We start from the raw sequence: 21,467 nt of genomic DNA on the forward strand, positions 1-21,467 counted from the left end.
CTTCACTTGCTACCATTATATATAAAATAAATTACCATAATTATATACAAGAATCAGTCTAAAATCTTTAGACTCGCAATTTATTTCTCAGTAAAAAAAAAAAAAAAAAAATGTATTAATGGTGCTGAAAATTGGTGCAAGAATTTTTACATATCTTGTTTATATACACTCTTTTCTATAGCTTTATGTCATTATCTTTGTGGCTTTTTTAAACTTGGCATAAGAGCTAGTATTTCTTGTTGGTAGTTCTCTTAGTCGACCACATTTCACTTCAGCAATAACTTCATTGTTGCCGAAGTGAAATGAGTGAATATCTTTATAACTTATTAGAAATAGTGAACAAGGCTGTGTGTCTAGTGCAGTTTTGTGATTGCCTTCATTGTTTTAAACTGGTATGCAGTCTTGCATTGTTATTCGTTAGAAAGATGTCTTTTTTGATCAGATTTGTTGTAAACAGATCTTGAGAGTGGTCCTCGTAGTTATTTATGTACACCTTAGATTTTTTTTTTTAATTTACCCATAATATTCATCAAAATCTTTTCTTAAATATTATGGTTCTCCTTTCTATTTCAGAAAACAATGGCCATCCCTTTTTCTGCTAAGAAAAAACTGTCTTGAACTTCTTGCATGGGGAATTTGAGTGACACTATTCCATAGACTCCTTTTTGGTTTCTGACCCAAAGTGGTGCATCCACATTTCATCACCAGTGATAGCCTGTGAAAGGAAAATCTTCCTATTTGCTCTATATTATGTTAGCAATTTCTAGTCTAAGTCAGACGCAATTTCTTTCCTGTGAATTTTGGGATCTAGTGTCAATTGCCATGAAACAAACCACAAAACACATCTTTAAATAATCCTGTGAATTATTAATTCAGAGTTGCAAATTCATCACTAATCCAGTGATATATTCACGCTTTCTTTGGTAATTCTGAGCTGTAGGGCAGCTCTCAATCCCATCAAATGATGCCGCCCAAACATTGCTTCCTTGCTTGCACTGCTGTAAGGGTTATGCACTTGCAAACTTGATCCAGCTATACTGCTATCTGCAGTATAATCTCCACAGACGTATCTCAGGTGGATATTCTCTATTATTCTTTCTCTGTTATTAAAACTCTATTGCAGGTTTTTTTTTTTTTTTTTTCCACAGTGAACCTTGCCCTCTGATTCCATTTCAAGATAGACTGCTCTAACACTATTATCAAATTATTTTGAAATTTGGTAGTTCAAGGAGTAAAGTCTGTTGTGAACAAGCTTTCTACTTCTTTTAATAAATTTCAGCTGGAAATAAAAATTGTTGGGGGGTCCAGTCATAACTTGAGGTATTCCAAATGCGATGCCTGCAGCAGATCCTGGGCATCTCACTTCGCGGCCACATCACTAATGATACCATCCGCGCCAGATGCCAACAGCAACCAACCATCGCTGACCAAATTCAGAAGCGAAGGCCTAGATGGTTTGGCCATGTATGTAGAATGGGCACAAATAGAATACCATCCACACTCCTTTGGAGACAACAGCCCACCCAATGGAGCATTCAACGGACTGCACCTAGGAAAACGTGGGCCAAGCAAGTGGAAAATGACCTGAGGAGCCAACGGCTCGACCTTAATCAGGCCAGGACTGACGCCATGGATCGTAAAGCATGGAAGAACATCACAGAGCAAGTCCGAAACCCTGCGGCACCTACAGCAGCGTACTGGTTGCGTGGCCAACCGCCTCCTCCAGCCGCCAGCTAAGGACCAAAGAAGAAGTCATATTAATTTCACATCTTTACCTTTCAAAATCACAAAAATGCATTAGCAACAGCAAAAACCTCCAGTTTGTCCATCTTCATTTTGAGCAGTTCTTGCTGAAAGAACCTCATGTACAGGATCATGTAAATTATTGATGTTGACTCCAACTTAATTTTTTTTTTTCTCTTGAAATATCTTGAATATATATAATTATGACGCATAATAAGGTTCCTCTCATCAAAATCTTAGACATAACTTTATTTTTCTCTTAGTGCTAAATTTACTTCAGGTATGGATGTAAAATGGTCTGCTGTATCTTCTTTTCTTCCTCCTCTTCCCCTTAATTTCATATGTTCATTTCATGGTCAACACCTGCTTTCTTCATTATGTTTTAATTTATATTATCACTATCAAATTTCATCTTTCTTAATCAGTTTTGTTATAATTAATTTATTTATTTATGTTAATTCTGAATTTATTATTATTATTTGTTCCAAGGTTCTTACACATATTTTCATTTAGTTTAGGCTTGTTGATAAGTTAGAGTCAATGTCATAATTTATATTTTCCAGTATGTGAAGTTCTTTCAGCATGATGGCAATATTATGACTGCCCAGCACTTTAGTTACCACTACTTTTTATGGGAACCGAACCCAGTCAAATTGGTTTGGGCTCAAATTAAGAATTATGTAACAGCAAAAAATACATTAAAATGTATTTTTTGCTGATGATGTCATTATCTTAATGATGTTAAGAATCTATTTATAGGAGCCATAAATAGGATAACTGAAGAGGAATAGCAAAAATGTGCTCAACACGTCATTCAAAATGTGGAAGTTGGATAATATTAAAGAAACTGCAGACCCTCCTGTAAATGTAAACAGTGGAAGTAGTAGTAGATGGTTGAAATCCTGAACTAAATCATAACTTTTGCTGTTTTCAAATTTCTGTTTAATTATAATTTCTCTCTTGTAAAAATGTCACATAGGCTGCTAAAATTATCTGCCTCTTTGATGAAATAACACTAAATGTTCATAATTAGACATTGGATTATATGCATATGTAAATGCATATAATACTAATGTTACTAGCAACACTTCATATTCTATTAATTTGTCACTTTTCAGGCATTACACTCAGAAATGTGATATCAGTCATTGAAAACATCAAAATATTACAGTAATGTTAGCATGGGGAAAGATTTTATTGTGGGGTGTTTTATTCTAATTCTTGTGCCACCAGTGATGTTGGATGAGAGTATATTCTCTGAGTGTATAAAATAACAGTTCAGTTTTGCTATAAAAAAATTTATAGAATAGGCAGTCATTCTTTTGTTCAAAGCTGCTAAATCTTTTAGATTGTAGATCCCCTGCCATGCAGAAGAGATCATTATAGATGACAGTATTGTCTTTTTGTGCTGTTTGTGAAAAGAATGTTCATGCAGAAAAAAATTCCCGATTGACCAACAACATATGGACAAACTTTTGGAGCAAATGGATGGGTGAAATGGGAAGGTGTGTTTTTTTTTTTTTTTTTTTTTTTCATTTTTTTTGGCTGATGCTCTATAATCTTGTGCTTTTTTGCATCATATGCTGATGCTAATATGTGAGTGATTCTCTGCAGTTATTATGGCCAGATGAGAATCAATCTATGGCAGAAAAGTCTGCATTTTTGTTAGTGCCACTGCTCTATAGATCACAAAAGCAGCTTTTATGTTATAAGTTTTCTATCCAAACCCAATCCATATTATTTGCTTAGCCCATGGCTTACATGGGCTTGCAGAAGCAAGTTAGAAAAATTTTGACAAGGTTATTAAAGTTATTTCTTGTGTAAAAAGACCCTACAAGCATAGCTATTTACAGAGATATTCAGCCTGGCCTTCCTATTCCACCAGAGCCAATTTTGACAAGGTGAAGAACATGGTTACATGCAGTGCTGTTTTATGGCAAAAACTTTTTATACTATAAAAAAATGTTTGTTACTGCTTTGGACATTGCAGATGCTGCAGCTACTGGCTTTACTAAAGCAGTTCTTTCTGATTCTTTGGTTAGAAAACATTTTCTGGGCATCAAGACTCATTTTGCTTAGTTACCTAATTCTATAACTGATCTTGAAGCATGGGGACTTTCTTTGAGCAGTGCAATTGAAGAGGTAAAGAAAGTTCACTCAGAAAATGTCAACTAACCCTGGAGACAGGAGAAAATAAGAAATAAATTTGATAATGTTTTAATGAAGAACTTCAGACTTCATAGTTTAAGAAAGAAAATAAATTTTTGAATGGAAATGAGGAAGAATTTCCATTTCAAGTAGAGGCTTCAAAGGCTTATATTTTTAAGTGCAGTCAGTCATTCTTGATGTGGAAAGATCATTTTCTGCTTTTAAAATGACTTTGGACAACAAGTGTTACAGATTTACGGTGGCATTTACAGATTTACATTGAAAAAATATTGTTATATACTGTAACAAAGGTTATCCTATGTAAAATGATACTTATTCTAAAACTTTTCACTTAATTACCAGTGTGTTTTAAATTCTGAATACAAATAAATTGTAATTAAATTAATAAATAAATGTATATTAAATGTAATAAATTTATTATAATAAAGATAATAAATGTAAATGTTTTTGCATATTTTGTACATGCAAATTGCATGCTTCCTGTTTTTCAGTGCATTTTATTGATGTCTGTTCATAGTATTCTTAGAAAAATAACTTTTTTAATAGTTTTTTTTTTTTTTTTTTTGTACTTTACCTTGTACCTTTCAGCGTTCATAACACAATTTTGTATTGTGTCCTTTTAACGATAGACTGCAGATATTCATTAATGCCATTGCTGAAATTTACAAGTTTTGATGCCAGAGTTTGCCAATAATATCAAAGGTAGTTTCCATCAACACCCAAACATGCTGCTTCTACAAGAGATAAATTGTTTGTGTGATCTGAAAATTAAAGTACAATGTTTGGTAAATACATTCTTAATTTGGGTAGGAGCAATCCCAGGTTAGCCAATTACTTAGGAACAACAAACTGAAAGTAATTGAAGGCAAAGAGAGATTTGAAGATAATCACTGTCACATATATAAAGTTCTTTCAGTGGTATAAAATGGCATAACTATGACTGTGATTGTTCGTGCACTGTTCTTTGAAACAGTATGTAAAGAATTATACCTATTATATAGGTTACATTAAATAAATATACCATTCCAAAACTTTCTCGCTAAAATATCTTCAATATAAAAAACTTTTGCAAACCTACATCTTATTTTTTTATTTTTTTTGCTTTCAGCGTAGATCAGGCAGGTTTTATCCTACTCGATTAGCCATTAACTTAGCTTCTGGATTGAAAGGGATAGATATGGATGTTCATCGGCCTGGCTATATAGTGGTTGAGACTAATTACAGAGTATATGCATATACAGGTTTGTATATTTAGAAATTTCAAAAGACCATGTAGTGTTCGGTTTATTTTATAATAAATCTAGAAAGTTTTTACTTTTTAAATTTAACCAAACACAGTAAAATCCTATTACAACAAACTTCTCGGGTCCAAAAATCATTTTGTTGTACCAAAATTTCTTTCTAATGAATATCACAGAAAACTATTTCAAAAGAACCATTGTTAAAATATATTCTTTTACACTTTCTTATATATATACAAGTCACTTAATATAGCCAGTCTGTAATCAAGTCACAAAGGAGATTAGGCAAGCAAAGGCAGATTACAAGAAACCTTTGGCAAAGGATGCTAAGAAAAACATCAAGGATTTCTTTACTTATATAAACTCTAAAAGGAAGGGGATGAATCTGATTGATCCACTTGACATCGATGGTTCGACTGTTGATGATCCTGCTCAGATAGCAAACAAACTGAATGAGTATTTTGCATCTACATTCACACATGAGGAATTATTAAGGTTTGAAAATGGCAGAAGGTTATCAAATTGTAGCAGGATACTTGATGCTTTTGTAATAACTGAGAGCAAAGTGGAGGAGAAATTGTTAAAGTTAAACATAAGAAAAGCACCTGGGGTGGATGGGATCTATCCAGTTATATTAAAGGAGGCGGCAAAGCAACTAAGCAAACCTTTAGCCATAATTATGAGAGCATCCTTGGACTCGGGGGGGGGGGGGGAGCTGGTTCCCACGGACTGGAGATGTGCAGATGTATCCCCAATTCACAAAGAGGGATTGAAAAGTGACATGAGTAATTACAGACCAGTTAGTTTAACTTCTGTTCCAGGTAAAATAATGGAGTCACTGGTTAAAGATGCATTGCAGGATCATCTAGACAAGACTGCAGCAATAATTCAGACACAGCATGGGTTTGTTAGGGGAAAGTCTTGTCTGACAAATTTGATTGGATACTATGATGTGGTTACAAAGGAACTGGATGCAAAAAATAATTTTGATATATACTTGGATTTCAGGAAAGCTGATGGAAGAGTACTGTACAAATTGGTGCAGTATGGCATTAAGGGCAAGTTGCTACAGTGGATAAAAGGGTGGTTGAGTGGAAGAAGACAGAGGGTGGTAATCAATGGACGCTGCTCTTCATGGACTAATGTTATTAATGGAGTCCCACAGGGTTCAGTGTTGGACCCACTGTTATTTTGTATATTTATCAATGATATCGATGAAGGTAAATCAGGCTTCTTGTCCAAGTTTGCAGATGATACAAAGGCTGATAGGGTTGTTAATGACAGTAATGGCAGTGTGCTACTGCAGTAGGATCTAGAAAATTTGGGCAGATGGGATGAGAAGTGGCAACTGAATTTTAACATTGACAAATGCAAAGTACTGCCATATGGGTAGAAGTAACCCCAGAGGAATGTACCAACTGTATGGTACTACACTTAGGGTGGTAGAAAATGAAAAAGACCTGGGAGTAATTATGCAGTCAGATAGGAAGTTTTCTGAGCAATGCAGATAGGCTGCAAGAGCAGGTCATGTGGTTTTGTCAGTGATATACAGGAATTTTCCTAGCAGGGAAAAGGAGGTGATTATCCCTTTGTATAAGGTAATGGTCAGGCCACGCCTTGAGTGCTTACAGGTCTAGAAGCCTCATTTTAGGAAGGATGTAGATTTGCTTGAGCATGTACAGAGAAGGGCAACAAGATTGGTGAGGGGAATGAGGGGGATCCTCTTACCAAGAGAGGCTTAAGTTCTGCAAATTGCAGTGGCTGGAGACTAGGCACCTGTGAGGTGATCTGATTGAGGTGTATAATGGGTTGAGCATGCTGAATTCTGATGGGATATTTCCACTTGCTCAGATTACGAACCTAAGAGGGCATAAAATGCAAATTGAGGAAAGACAGTTGTAGGAATAGAAGTGTGGAAATTTTCCTTTAGCCAGCGGGTGGTTAATTGCTGGAACAAACTTCCATCTGTCGTCGTGGAAGTTGATAGCTTAAATAAATTCAAGGAGCAACTGGACAAACTTTTAGAGGGAATGGTTGTGTGATTTTTTTTTTTTTTTTTTTTTTTTTTTTTGGGGTGATGCTTCATAATCTCATACACTTGCTTACTTGCATCACATGCCTCTATTACTATTACACTCAGTGTACATTGTGACTTGTACGCTTATTGTACATTCATCTAAATTTCAGATGAATTACATCATCATCATTCTACTCTTCCATTTGGCCCGTGTTGAGTCCCTATTTAGATACCGTCCTCCATTGTTGTCAATCTCTTGAATCTTGCATCATTTGATAGCCATGAGAGCCTGTTTTCCTTTAGGCATTGGAGCCATTCTCTTTTGGGTCTTCCTGGTGGTCTCTTATCTTCAATTCTTCCTGTTAGTACTACATTAGGCAGCCTGTGTTGTTCCATCCGGTTCTAATGTCCAAACCACTGAAGTTGTTTTCTGTAAATCTGCTCTGTTACTCTGCATTCAAAATTTAGATCTCTGCTTACTTGTTCATTAGTTTTATGTTCTCTACAATTTGTTTTATTGATTTTCCTTAGACATCTCATTTCAAATGCTATTATTTTTTTCCTTTCTTTCTTATTTATTCTCCAATTCTCTGATCCATAAGTTGCTGTGGGTATGATGACAGTTTCATATAGTTTAATTTTTAGACTATTTGAGATTTTATTGCTCTTCCATATGTTTTTGAGTTTGTTTGTATTTGTCAATCTAATGTTCAGTCTGTGATTAATTTGGTCAATATTACTTAGGATTTCAGTTATTAGAGAGCCCAGGTATACAAATTTTTGTACTTGTTCTATTTGTTGACTTTGGATGTTTATGTCTTCTATGTTTTTTCCGATTTGCATTACTTTGGTTTTATTTATAGTAATATTAATTCCATAATTGTTGCTTGCTTTATCGATGTTTGTTAATATTTATTTTAGTTGTTCTTTGGTTCCTGTTAAAATCACAATATCATCTGCATATTTTATGTGGTTTATATTTTTTCCATTTATTATTGTGCCTCTTTTTTCTTCAATTGATTTCATTAGTTCTTTCAGGTGGATATTAAATAGATATGGAGTTAAAGGACATCCCTGCATGACTCCTTTCTCTATTTCAAATTTCTCTGTTTTAAGGTTATTGAATTTTACTATTGCTCTTGTGTTTTTGTAAAAATTGTTTATAAACATGACTATTTCATGATCAAATGGGATTTTTTGTAGTTGCTTCATTAAATTTTCTCTGTTTACAGAGTCAAATGCCTGCTAAAAATCAATGAAGCACAGATAAAGAGGTTTTTTCTTATTCTAATATTTTTCTGTAATGATGTTTAAGTGTGAATATTTGATCTATTGTTGATCTGTCTTTTCTAAATCCTGTTTTGTAAGATCCTTATAAATATTTTATATATATGGTTTAAAAGGGTAATGGGTCTATAATTCTGACAATTTTCTTTGTACTATTATTCCACTTTTCCAGTCTTGTGGTATATCATCTGTAAATAAAACTAGATTAAACAATTGTGCGAGGTGTTTTAACATTGCATTGCCTCCAAATTTCCATAGTTCTGCTTGGATGCCATAATTTTCGGGTGGCTTGTCATTCTTCATTTGGCTAATTGCTTTCTGAACTTATTTTGTTATCGGGGGTGCTTTATCTCTTCTATTGTCTAAGGCAAGACCGTTTTTTCTTTCCCCTTTGAACAGGGTTTGGTAATATTCTTTCTTGTGTTTCCTGTTTTTATATTGTTTTTATTTTTCATCGTCATTGTTTTCGGGATGTTTCAGAGTTCCTTTATAACCCAATAAGTTGTTTTAGAGTCATGACATTTATTTGCCTCTTCACACTTCTTTGCTTTGTCTTCCAACATTTCCTTTTAGCAGCTTTACATAGGTTTGTATTTTGTTTTTTAGAGTTTTATATTTTTCCCTTTTTTCTTGACTATTTTCTTTGTTGAATTAGTGATAATTAATTGATGATTATTTTGATGGAGCTTATTTAATAATTCATTTTAAAAAAATTAATAATTGATAATTTATAGCGAAAAATTAGTAAAGAGCATTTAATTTTTAAAATTCTTAAATATGAAAAATTTTTAAAGAATATTCCGATTTTCTTTAATCATTTATTACCAACTATATATTTAGTCCCTGTACATTTTACTGTAAAATGGATATTTATTGTGTTGATTGTAAATTAAGATGTTCATAAGAGTCTTGTTTTACAGATTCACAACTACAAGTGGCATTAATTGCACTATTTAGTGAATTGATGTATAGGTATGTATTGAATATTTAATTATTGTTTAAGAGAATTAAATTAGTTAAGCAAACTGAATAAATGTTTAAAATACTCTTAATTATTTGAATGATTTGATTATCCACCTTTATGTTAGATGGTGGTTGTATATTGTTTTGCAAATATTTATCTAGGCTATATTTTATAAAGTAGTCAAATGCCTGAAATTTCAGTGGCCAAATAACATTTGAATATTTATATTAATGATGAAGCTGCTGTATTTAAGATTTTTTTATTGTGATTCACCCTCTGAACCAGAAAAAATGTGTATTAACCCCCCACCCCACCTCTATCTATCTATCTATCTATCTATCTATCTAGCTCACTCCATACTGTCTATAGAACTTTCATAGATTGGACTCCATATTTTATTTGTGGATCATATTGGTGAAGCAGACAAAAATTTTCAAATACCTCAGATAGGTTTCATTTCTTCCATATATTTGTGGTTATCATTGAGACAGTTTCTTCTTTTGTTCAGCTTTTTGTTCTCAAACTTTTCTAGAGTCTTGTCTGTCTTTTATAATTGGAATTGAGTTTTATGGCTGAATATCATTCCTAATGCCAGGACACTTCCAGCTATAAATGTTTGATTTCAGATTTCTTCATGCAAAGAAAATCAGAGGATCTAGAATAAGCTGTTACAGAATTGATAATGATGACAACAGCATTATTAAAATGGGAGTAATATTGCTAGCACAATAATAGATTTTGTTCAGCTTCATTCAGTATGTGTAATTTCTGTTGCATTAGAACTTTTCAGGCATCAAGTGAATATATGCATAGTCCATGTTTTGCATTCCATAAAAAATTAGTAAGATCATTCAAATGAAAGTCACTAAACCACATAAAATGCATATTATGCAAAAGTTGATAATCTCATGTCAAAATACTGATCAAAATCTCTTGGCAGCATGGAGCACCCACATGATACCATACCATTACTGACATTATTTGGAAACAGTCAATTTTCATGATGTTGGCACCCTTTTGTTGTAATGTGCCAAGGTATAAATGCAATTTTTAATCCAATCCAATTTTTGAATGCAGAAGGAATAAAATCTACTGAAATTTATCACAGAATGCTGGCTCAGTACAGTAAACAATGCATGTATCACTGCAATTCTAGAGTGGATGAATAAGTTTAAGAATGGTATTGAAAGTGTTGAAGATTCTCCTCAACCAAGGAAAGCACATGGTATTGTGACGCCAGAAGTTATAGTGGCAGTGGAAGAACTTGTATAAGAAAACCCTTGCATTTCTATTGAAAATTATTACTTGCTCGAAGAAATTGCCACAGCATGCAAGGCATGCTGCGGCAATTTCTTCAAACATGCAGTACATCACTAACAGTAATATGTACCGAACCAACATGCATCTACTGCGTGCATGTTTTCTTAGTGCATACTACCATTAACAAAGAACTAAAATTTCAAGATGTGTGTGTGCTCAATGAATTCCTTAGTGTTTAACAAAGTTAATTCAGAGCCAAAGGAACAATGCTAATTGTGCATTCCCTGCTTCTTGAATGGTATGATCACAAAGGAAATGCCTTCTTAAAACATGACCAGAGTCTATGTAACAATAGAATATAGTTATTGCTGTATAGTAATAGAATATAGTTAATGCATCTACTGCATGCATGTTTTCTTGGTGCATACTATCATTAACAAAGAACTAAAATTTCAAGATGTGTGTGTGCTCAATGAATTCCTTAGTGTTTAACAAGGTTAATTCAGAGCCAAAGGAACAATGCATTCCCTGCTTCTTGAATGGTATGATCACAAAGGAAATGCCTTCTTAAAACATGACCAGAGTCTATGTAACAATAGAATATAGTTATTGGAGTTATTTTATGATTATTATTTTTATTTATTTATTTATTTATTTTCATTATTTGATGGCTTTCTTCCTTCTATTGGTTCCTTTTCAAAGAAGGAATGAGGCAGAATTTTCTCAAATATCAAATTAATGGTAAATATGGTGGCTGCAGTATAATATTTTGCCAGTATTCTACTATACTATTAAGAACTCATGGGATATTTGTTGAAGGATTGATTTCTTTCCATAAAACATCCTTCACTTTTAGAAAACAACTTTAAAGCATTGGTAACTCTTTAATGCACAACTCCTTAATTAATATATCCCATTAAATGTCACTTTTTTTGAAATTCAGTTAAAAACATTCCTCTTTTTATTCTTACCTACTGATTGAGGATACACTTCTGAAATTTGAGTTTTAATTTGATTTATTTATTCATTTACTGATGTCATTTCATTGCTATAAGTAAACTTTTTTTGCAACTACTTTTTTTTTTTATTTTGCATTTGAAACTGATAAATTAATAGATATTAAAAATCTCTCCTGAAGTTCTATAAAAGCTATTTTTGTTGTTACTTTTTTCCTTTTTTTTTTTTTTTTTTTGATGCTTCAGATTTCCTAATATGGTTGTTGGTGTTATCACCAGAGAAAGTGTACGTCAAGCATTACGAAGTGGCATCACAGCTGAGCAGGTAAAATTATGTGAAACTTAGTTAAGCAATTGTGAAAGTGTGAATGCCAAAAAAAGCAGATATTTTACATTGTACATAATTGATTAATAACAATTTTTTTATTTTTATACATCATCATCATCATCATCTTCAGCTATTTTCAATCCAATGCAGGATGAAGACCTCTCCAGCAACTTTCCAGTTCCTTCTGTTTCGTGCAATGGCCATCCATTTACTACCCACAAACTCGTGAATTTCATCTGTCCATCTCCATCGTTGTCTTCCAGGTTTTCTTCTATCTCCTCTTGGGTACCATTCTGTTATTCTCTTAGTCCATCTGTCATCATGTCTTCGAGCTATGTGTCCTGCCCAAGACCATTTTAGTTCTTTAGTTTTGAAAAGAATGTCCTTTACTTCAGTTTGCTGCCTAATACATGTGTTTTTCTTCTTATCTAACAGTCTGATTTCCAATATAATTCATTCCATTCTTCACTGTGTAGTTCTCAACTTCTCTTCCATTCTTTTGGTGATTGCCCAAGTTTCACTTCCATAAGTCATGGTGGGTAGTATACATTGGTTCATTATTTTACGTTTCAGACAAATTGGGATATTGCTACTCAATATGTGACCATATTTCCTAAATGCTATCCATCCAAAATTTATTCTTATCTTGACTTCCAGCCATTTATCATTATTACAGCTAATGACTTGTCCCAGATAAGTATATGACTCCACCTTTTCAATTACTGCTCCTTCAATCATTATATCCAGTGGACCAATTATATCTAATTGGTCTGTGGCATACTTGTTCATCATTACTTTTGTTTTAGCCATATTCATCTTTAGTCCAAAATTCTTACTAACTTTGAATAACTGATTAAGATTTTCCTCTTAATTCTTTGGGATCGTGGCTTATGACCACAATGTCATCTGCAAATCATAAATGGTTTAGGTAATCTCTCCATCCACATTAACTCCTTTCTGTGACCAGTCTAATCTTATGAAAGCTCCTCAAGGACAGCAGTAAACAATTTCAGAGATATTGTGTCTCCTTGTCGAACTCCTTTCTCAATTTTAAATTTGCTACTGTCTTTGTCCAGTCTTATAAAGGAGGTAGCGTTCTCTTATATTTTCTTCAAAATCTTAATATATGGAGTATCTGTGCCTTGTCTTTCCAGTGCCTGAAGCATTGCCTTTTCATATAATCAAAATTTGCACTTTTCATATAATCAAAAAATTTGTATATACAGGGTTATTAAATTAAAGTATCCCTTTGTAGAGGGCTCTGGAGCGAGTTCTAAGACTTGTACTGAAGAGAAATTTGGACAACAGGTACAATAAAGAATGAACTCGCCATTTATTGGTGAAAAAAAAATTAGTTACAAAATTTGTCACTGTATGGCATGTAACTATCTTAGTTACGATTATGCAAATAACACGTTATTTGCATAATTGTAAGTTATTGCTACAGCACCACTACACAGCTCTACTGTACTGTATAAAAGCAAAGAGTCTCTTCAAAATCATACAGTAGATGTTTGCCTGCACTACAGCAGCAATGCCAACAATGTTGCCGGAAAAGGCACTATTAGTGAAGCTGTACTATCAGAACAGCAACGATGCAGCTGTGGCTATCAGAGAATTCCGGCGTCAGAAGTGCATAAGGCGTGGACCTATGACTCTTTGTGCTGTCTGCAAAATGATTGTGAAATTTGAAGCGACAGGACATCTTGGTGTTCAACCAGGTAGAGGTCGAAAACGAGTGGACTCCTCTCATGTTGAAGATGTGGCTGTCGTGGATTTATCAAGTCAATCTCCATGTGGTAGCGCAAGTGTGCCAGCTGTTTCTCGTGAAGTGGACATGCCATATTCCACTGTAAGGCTAGTAGCATCAGGTGTTGCGGTACTATCCTTACAAGATGCATATGCTACAGCTGCTGAAGCATGATAATGCAGATATTCGTTTCACATACGCACTTCAGTTTCTGGTGTGAATGACAGTGGATATCACTTGGCCATGGAACATCCTTTGGAGTGATGAAGCCCACTTCTTCTTAAATGGACAAGTGAATACGCACAACTGTTGCATTTGGGCAACAGAAAACCCTTGAGTTATCCAAGAGATCCCGTTGCATTCTCCAAAAGTGACAGTGTGGTGCCGATTTATTTTTTTGAACAGGTAACACCGACTGGACCCTGCACCTCTTCCGTCACTGGACAGTGATATTATGAAATGTTGGCAAATTTCGCAATACCAGAGCTGCAACAACATGAGTGCCTTCAGGATACCATATTCATGCAAGATAGTGTGCCACTCCACATCCACCGTTATGTCCAAAGATTACTAAGGCAACACTACAGACAAACGGGTCATCAGCCATTGTTTCCAGACACCTTGACCACCCCGATCACCAGACCTCATCCCATGTGACTTCTGGTTGTGGGGTTTTTGAAGAACCAGGTATATCAGGAAGGATGTCAAACTCTGGCAGATCTGAAGGACAGCATTAGACGTCATGTGCTGGCTATTCCAGTTGACATGTTACATTCTGCTGTAGAAAATGCTGTTCTTCAAATGGAAACTGTTATTGACCAAAATGGAGTATACATTGAACAATTGTAGCGCTGTTCAAGTGATTTGTTTTGCCACAATGCCATATAGTGACAAATTTTGTAACTAATTTTTTTTCCCAATAAATGGCAAGTGCATTCTTTATTGTACCTGTTGTCCAAATTTCTCTTCAGTACGAGCCTTAGAACTCGCTCCAGAGCCCTCTACATAGGGATACTTTAATTTTAACAACCCTATATATGATTTGTTTTATTTCTTTCAGATAATAAACTTCCTAAGAATGCATGCTCATCCCAAGGTACTAAATGAGGTAAGAAATAATTATTTTACATACAAAAGCATGAAAACATACACAAAAGCTATCAAAGTTCACCATTTTTAAAATTCAATTAAAAGTGATATGTATATCAATTAACAGTGTGAGAATGGAATTGTTAAATAAATGAAAATTGTTAACAAATTATATGTTATATATTAGGAAAGAATCCCCATTTTTAATGGTGAACACATTTCTAATGTATCAGTTGTGTAAATGCTCTTGAACATTCATGGCTAAATATTTTACAGTTCAGTTCAATTGCCACTGCATTTTCATCACCACTAGAATAATATCCTCAGAAAAAGGAATGAAGCACTTTTAACTTACTTGAGATGTAAATATCAGTTTATTTTCAGATGAAAATTATTGCACTGATGTAAATCAGACATTTTTGATTGGTGAATTAGGTTGTGTTCATTAATAGTGAGACAGGCATCAAACCTATTTAGAGCTCTTCCTAGTACTATTACATTTTTAAAGGAAGAGCTAGCATGACACTAGCTGCGGAGCCACAAGTACATTCACATCGTAAGCAATATACAGTAAGCCTTCCCTAATTCGGTTATGGTTAATCTGGATGATGGATAATCTAGATCAAAATATGAAAAATTCTGTTCACAGTTCAGTACTTTGAAAGACAGGATTTAGGTGGGCAGATGAATCACTCTGGCTGCTCACTGATTGACTGTGCAGAGAGAGACGGAACATACCTTACATTGCCTTGCAATGTAATGTAATGTGTTCAGTATCGTTGTTGACTCTGGGTCGGATGGATGTTGTTATATCGCTTCATTTACGTTCTTTATATGTATATAAGTTAACATATTTTATATAATGATGGGTTCTAAAAAATTGAAAAGTGGAGTAAAAAGAAAACACGTTACTTTAAGAAAAAAAGGCTGAAGAATTTGGTATTGGCCAACAGATGCTGTCAGATATTAAAAAACAAAAAGAATCTATAAAGGCATTTTCTTTAAAATTCGATGTGGGGAGAGATAAAAAAGCAGAGTATTAAATAGACAGACATTAAAACCAAAAAAAGTGTTGCTGGAAGAAGCTGCATTTAAGTGTTATTCACAGCAACGATCAAGTGGTGTTGATGTCGCACACCAACACCACCTGATAAATGTATAAAAAGACAATATGTTATCCATCCATCAATGAATAAATGTATTGTCTTTGTATAGTTTTTAAATAAAGGCTCTACAGTGATATTTTTTATTTATTTTCATTGGCACTACATTATCATTAAATTTTACATTTATTTGTGTGTTCTAAGTTTTTTTATCTTTTAGGGCTATCTTTTGCTTCACCAATCTGGATGACCTCCCCTTCCCCAATTAATCCAGATTAGCGAGGGTTTACTGTACTTGGTTTTATTCGGCATACAGTTCCATATTTCATGCCATCTGTTAGTATGATGTGATCTTAATCTGTCCATAGAGTACCAGTAGGCAACCTCCATTGACTTCTCTGAGAAACCACAATAAAATGTCATGACAGTTGGTATGATGGTCTTCAAGAGCCTGAATGCATCGGATCAGCTGTTATACATATGATGATGCATACACTTCTAATTTTATGCACTACTAGCATACGAAACTCAAAAGCTAGTGTGCTAGATTTGCATACATCTAATTTACTGAATTGCACTCCTGTGAAATATATATTACCAAACGCACTCCAGTATATTGAAGAGAAGCTACCCCAATTGTTTGCCGCATAGTGTGCTGAATCTCTCCAATATATCGTGTATATGTATAATCAATAACACATATCGGACAGAATAAGTTCTAAAAATTTTTCCCAAGCATAATTGCAGAGGTAGTTCAAAAACCTTACAAGTTATTCAATAATCATTTTGTATAACAAGTTTTATTTCCATAATTTAATTTACTTAATAACTGTTGTTTTCCATTAGACTCCAGTTGTACCTTCAACAGTCATGGACCAGGTTAGACTTTGGGAAATGGAGAGGGATCGTTTTAAGTTCCAGGAAGGAGTTTTATACAGCCAATTCTTGTCACAAAATGACTTTGAATTACTTCGTAATTATGCCAATGTAAGCTTTTTAAAATTTTACTAATTATTTTTGTTGTTTTAAGTTAAATTTGTAGTGCTGTGTGTTTTGCATGAAATTAAATTATCTGATTTAAGTGTTTAAGGCCTTGAATGGTTTGAGCAGGCTCAGCGCTGATGGGATTCTTCCTCAGATTACAAACCTGAAGGAGCATAAATTCAAATTGGGGAAAGACAGTTATGGAACGGATGTGTGAAAATTTGCCTTTAGCCAGGGGATAGTTGATTGCGTGAACAAACTTCCATCTGTTGTTGTGGAAGTTGGTAGCTTAAATAAATTCAAGGAAGAAACTGAACAAACTTTTAGAGCAAATGGATGGGTGAAATGAGAATTTTTTTTTTTTTTTTTTTTTTTTGGCTGATGCCGTATAAGCTTGTCTTCTTGCAGCATATGTCTCTACTAATGCTAATATTGTATATTATATTATAAAGGTAGGTATGTACAGTCGGACCTCTATATAATGAAATTGATCATTCACTTGAAAAAACTCATTAAACAGAAATTTCGTTATAAAGAAATACGACCTTTCCAACAATGAAAAATTCTGTAATTCAACATTCAGAAATATAGTAAAAGATGGAAAATAAATCAGAAATAAGTGAGGAATGAATAAATTTTCTAACATGATGGGCACAATATATTAGTACACTTTTTAGAATTATTTCGTAGTAAAGTATTTGGTTACTTTTCATTGTACGCGGATTTTCCTGTACATCGTTCATAAAAAATTTCACATTTGTTTAAACTCAATATTTTCTTCACACTGAAGGCCTCGATGCAAAGTTTCAAATGCTGCCAACATTTCATGCTTGGAAGGTTTAGTATTGCCCTCATTTTCATCCAACTCAGTCAATATTGCCACTGGTTCTTTGAATACTCTCTAAAATGTTGGAGTCACTCAGATATTCAGCTACCATGACATCATTATCAACTCCTAAAAATTTGTCAAGAACAATTTTGCCACTGATCAAACCTCTTGCTTGGAGTTCTAACCAAGATTGTTCAATATCTTGTAGTAGTTAATCCCTCTCACCACTGTTAATTGGTGTTTTAGCAAAACAATTCTTTGTTTCCATCACATCTTGACTCCACACTTTCACCAACTCTGATATGCACATCCGCAAATCTATAACAGAATCTATCGGTTGGTTTCTATTCTCAGTATAATTTTTTTTAGTATGCACCTTCAGTAGTGCATTTTCAAATTCTTGATAATGGATTCTATTAGGTACAGTTTAAATGAGGTATTCAGATGGGAAAAAAACAAGCTTCACACTTGTAAGTTTCGAAATTACCAAGTGCAGATGGGCAGGACAGTTGTCGACAATCAATGCGATTTTTCTGTTATCTTTCTATCGAAATTTAAAATGCACTGTTCAAAAATTTTACTTGTCATCCAAGGTTTTTTGTTGTAGTTGTATTCCAATTTTAACAACTTTACTCCTTTGAAACATCGGGGTTGTTTACTTTTGCCTGTTACCAAAAGCTTCAGTTTTTCATTACCAGCCATATTTGCACCAACCAAGACCAGGTGATGCTCTCCTTACTACTTTTACCACCTAAACATTTATCACCTTTAAAAGTCAGTGTTGTTCGGCAAACATTTAAAAAATAGACCTGTTTCATCAATGTTGAATATGTCTGGGCTCGTGGTGCTCCATAATTTTTTTTTAAAACTTTTTCTTTCCAATGGGTACAGTCTTCTTCGATTACAACGCTACTTTCACTAGAAATAACATTTTCAAGTAAGCCACTTTTTAAATTTGTCCAGCCAGCCAGAACTGGCTTGGAACGTTTTATGATTCATGGTCTTTTCTTTTATTAATGGTTTTGGTCTCAAATTAGTGGGTGAGAAGATATAAATTTCTTTACTTGGTAAGATAAACTGTTCCTTGTGCAGCTAATGGAAGTTTTTAAAGATATTTTGCTGTCCTCTGTTATTTGTATTGAAATTTAATTTTTCTTTTTTTAGGACCTTGGTGTTCTTATTTGGGATAACCCAGCAAAGAGAGTAATGGTTGTCAACCGTTCAGGACATGACGATGTGAAAAGATTTTGGAAGAGGCACCGACAAGATCATTAGATCAGATCAAAGTCTTGCAGTTTATCGCAATGTCTCCGTGGCAGGAACAAAAACCTGACATTTTGTACATTTCTATTTAATAAATGCATAACAGTTTTGTAGTTTTTTTGTTTATCATTGTAAATATTAGGAAAACTATAGTTGGTGCAATACATTCAGATTATTCCATAGAAATTTATCAAACTTATTTTAGACTAATCAGAATTTTGGAAATAATGTGTCAATTTTTATGGGGATGATATTTTATCTTTTGTTCTGAACTCTTAAAAGAAATGCCATTTAACTGCAACAACTTTAATGCTGAACTTTTTCCCCCCTCTATTCTCAGAATCCATTTAAATGGAAAAAAAGAAAGAAAAAAATGGTTGTGGCAGAGAGGAATGTGACTTATTTATTTGAGAATAAAAATAGTTTCTTTGTCGTTTGACTATAAATGTGGCATCTTCTTGCCATATAGAAATGAACAAGACATTTAGACAAGTGTGACACTTCATTGTATTTGGCAAGCAGTGCCACAACAAGTCTTCAACATATACTGGACCCAGCAAAGCTTGGATGACTGGATCTGCTTTCTTTTGTACAAAAGCTACCACAAACTTGTTTGCTGTTTCTTTATATTTTTGTTTAAGTAAGACTAAATGCAACTAGGCATAATATTTTTAAGAGTTATAATTATCTATATAATATCGGTGTAAAAACACCATAGGCAACTCTTAAAGGAAAAAACTACGATAGCAGTGTAAAGGGAATCATTTCAATTGTACTCATCCTTCATAACGAGTTACCATGTTTTGCACTACCTCAAATAAGTAACACTTCACTAATAGAGAAGACTATTCATACTTATTCTCAGTGGGCACCATTCATGAATTACTGTTTTGCACTACCTTGAATAAACACTTCACTAATAGAGAAGACTATCATTACTTATTCTCAGTGGGCACCACCACGAGTTACCATATAGTAGTAGTGGCATGTGATGCAAGAAAGCAAGTGTAGAACTTATGCAGCATCAGCCAAAAAAAAAAAAAAATTCACACAACCATTCCCCCTTGATGTTTGTCCAGTTCCTCCTTAAATTTATTTAACCTATCAACTTCCACGACAGATGGAAGTTTGTTCCAGCAATTAACCACCCGCTGTCTAAAGGCAAATTTCCGCACATCTATTCTACATCATGTTTTGCACTACGTCGAAGAGTGGTGCCCACTGAGAATAAGTAATAATAGTCTTCTCTATTAGTGAAGCATTACTTATTCGAGGTAGTGCAAAACATGGCAACTTGCTGTGAAGGATGAGCACAATATGAGATACAGTTGAAATGATGCCCTTTACACTACTATCATAGTTTTTTTACTTTAAGAGTTGTCTATGGTGTTTTTACACCGATATTATATAGGTTATATTTTTGTGTAACCATCGCTACGAGAATAAATTGACCACAGTGATGGTTATACTTTTGTAAAACCATCACTGTGGTCAATTTCTTCTAATAGGATATTCAAGTAAAATCTTTTGCAGAAAATGGCAAAGGTGTTGGCTGCCTTGTCCACATTAGTGATGATGAAATATTCTGCTGCAAATCCTTTGCCTCTGCAATTTGTTAAACTCACACTCATTAGCTTATCATTGCAACCACTGAAAATGTCATTCAAAGTGGACATGATCCAAATTTGATAAGCTTCGGGGGGGGGGGGAGAATTATATTCATTAGCAAATTTAAAATCAGAATTGCACCAGACTGCAGTAAAAGTCTTTCTTGGAATCTTGTTCACTGAATGGGAAAGAAAGCTGAAACTTGAATCCATTGTACTCTTTCCAAGATCATTTCCTTACACACTATCTAAATCCCCTGTAATAATAGGCAATATCCCCCAAAATGTCCAATTCAAATTATTTCGAAAGCAAGGTAAATTTTCTGCTAACAGGTCCCAGCTTTGGTTGCAATAGCTTCATAGTTATACATCATATTTCCCAGAAGTGGATTGAAGAGTCTTTAGCATGATGTAACATTTCTTTTTTAGAGGCTAAAAATTTCTATCTTGCAATTTTCTTACTTTTTTTATAGACATACAGTTTGAGGGCTTATTGGCCTCCCTGGTTCTGGTGACCACATGGGCAGTACATCTTTCCCGCAGCATTTATTGATGAATTGTCTTGTAAATGTTTCCATTCCTTAAATTACTTAGAAACACAAGAGATAGCAGCACCTACTAGAAAATTTGTGGCACACATAGAAAAATCTAGGTATGTACTTGTGAAGAGGTTAATCAGAAAATAACTTTATGGCAAAACACATATTTCCTATGCTTCAAGGTTTCACTGCAAAATAAATATGCTAGTTCAAGTACACATTACAAGTATAAAAATAGACAAAATAATGGAAAAAAAAGAAACGCCAATACAAAAAAATTCTTTATAAAAAAATAATTTTCCCTAACCAGCGAGACTTTGTATACTACTACTAGACAA

General features: G+C 33.9%; 1 protein-coding gene across 2 annotated transcripts in view; it reads left to right on the forward strand.

Annotated features, from left to right (window-relative positions):
- mrn (general transcription factor IIH subunit 4 marionette) overlaps positions 1 to 19,040 on the forward strand; it is a 54,767-nt gene extending 35,727 nt beyond the window's left edge. For both annotated transcript variants that reach the window (XM_090374922.1, XM_090374920.1), the window contains 6 exons: positions 5,021 to 5,153; positions 9,378 to 9,429; positions 11,884 to 11,962; positions 14,776 to 14,823; positions 16,754 to 16,894; positions 18,885 to 19,040. In XM_090374922.1, the coding sequence (XP_090231048.1) occupies positions 5,021 to 5,153; positions 9,378 to 9,429; positions 11,884 to 11,962; positions 14,776 to 14,823; positions 16,754 to 16,894; positions 18,885 to 18,995 (564 nt within the window). In that variant the 3' untranslated portion in view covers positions 18,996 to 19,040. The remainder of the gene's footprint in view (positions 1 to 5,020; positions 5,154 to 9,377; positions 9,430 to 11,883; positions 11,963 to 14,775; positions 14,824 to 16,753; positions 16,895 to 18,884) is intronic.
- The last annotated feature ends 2,427 nt before the right edge of the window (positions 19,041 to 21,467 follow it).

Source organism: Mastigoproctus giganteus, chromosome 6, assembly GCF_048544385.1.
Source record: "Mastigoproctus giganteus isolate SK-2022 chromosome 6, ASM4854438v1, whole genome shotgun sequence".
Classification (NCBI taxonomy): domain Eukaryota; kingdom Metazoa; phylum Arthropoda; class Arachnida; order Uropygi; family Thelyphonidae; genus Mastigoproctus; species Mastigoproctus giganteus.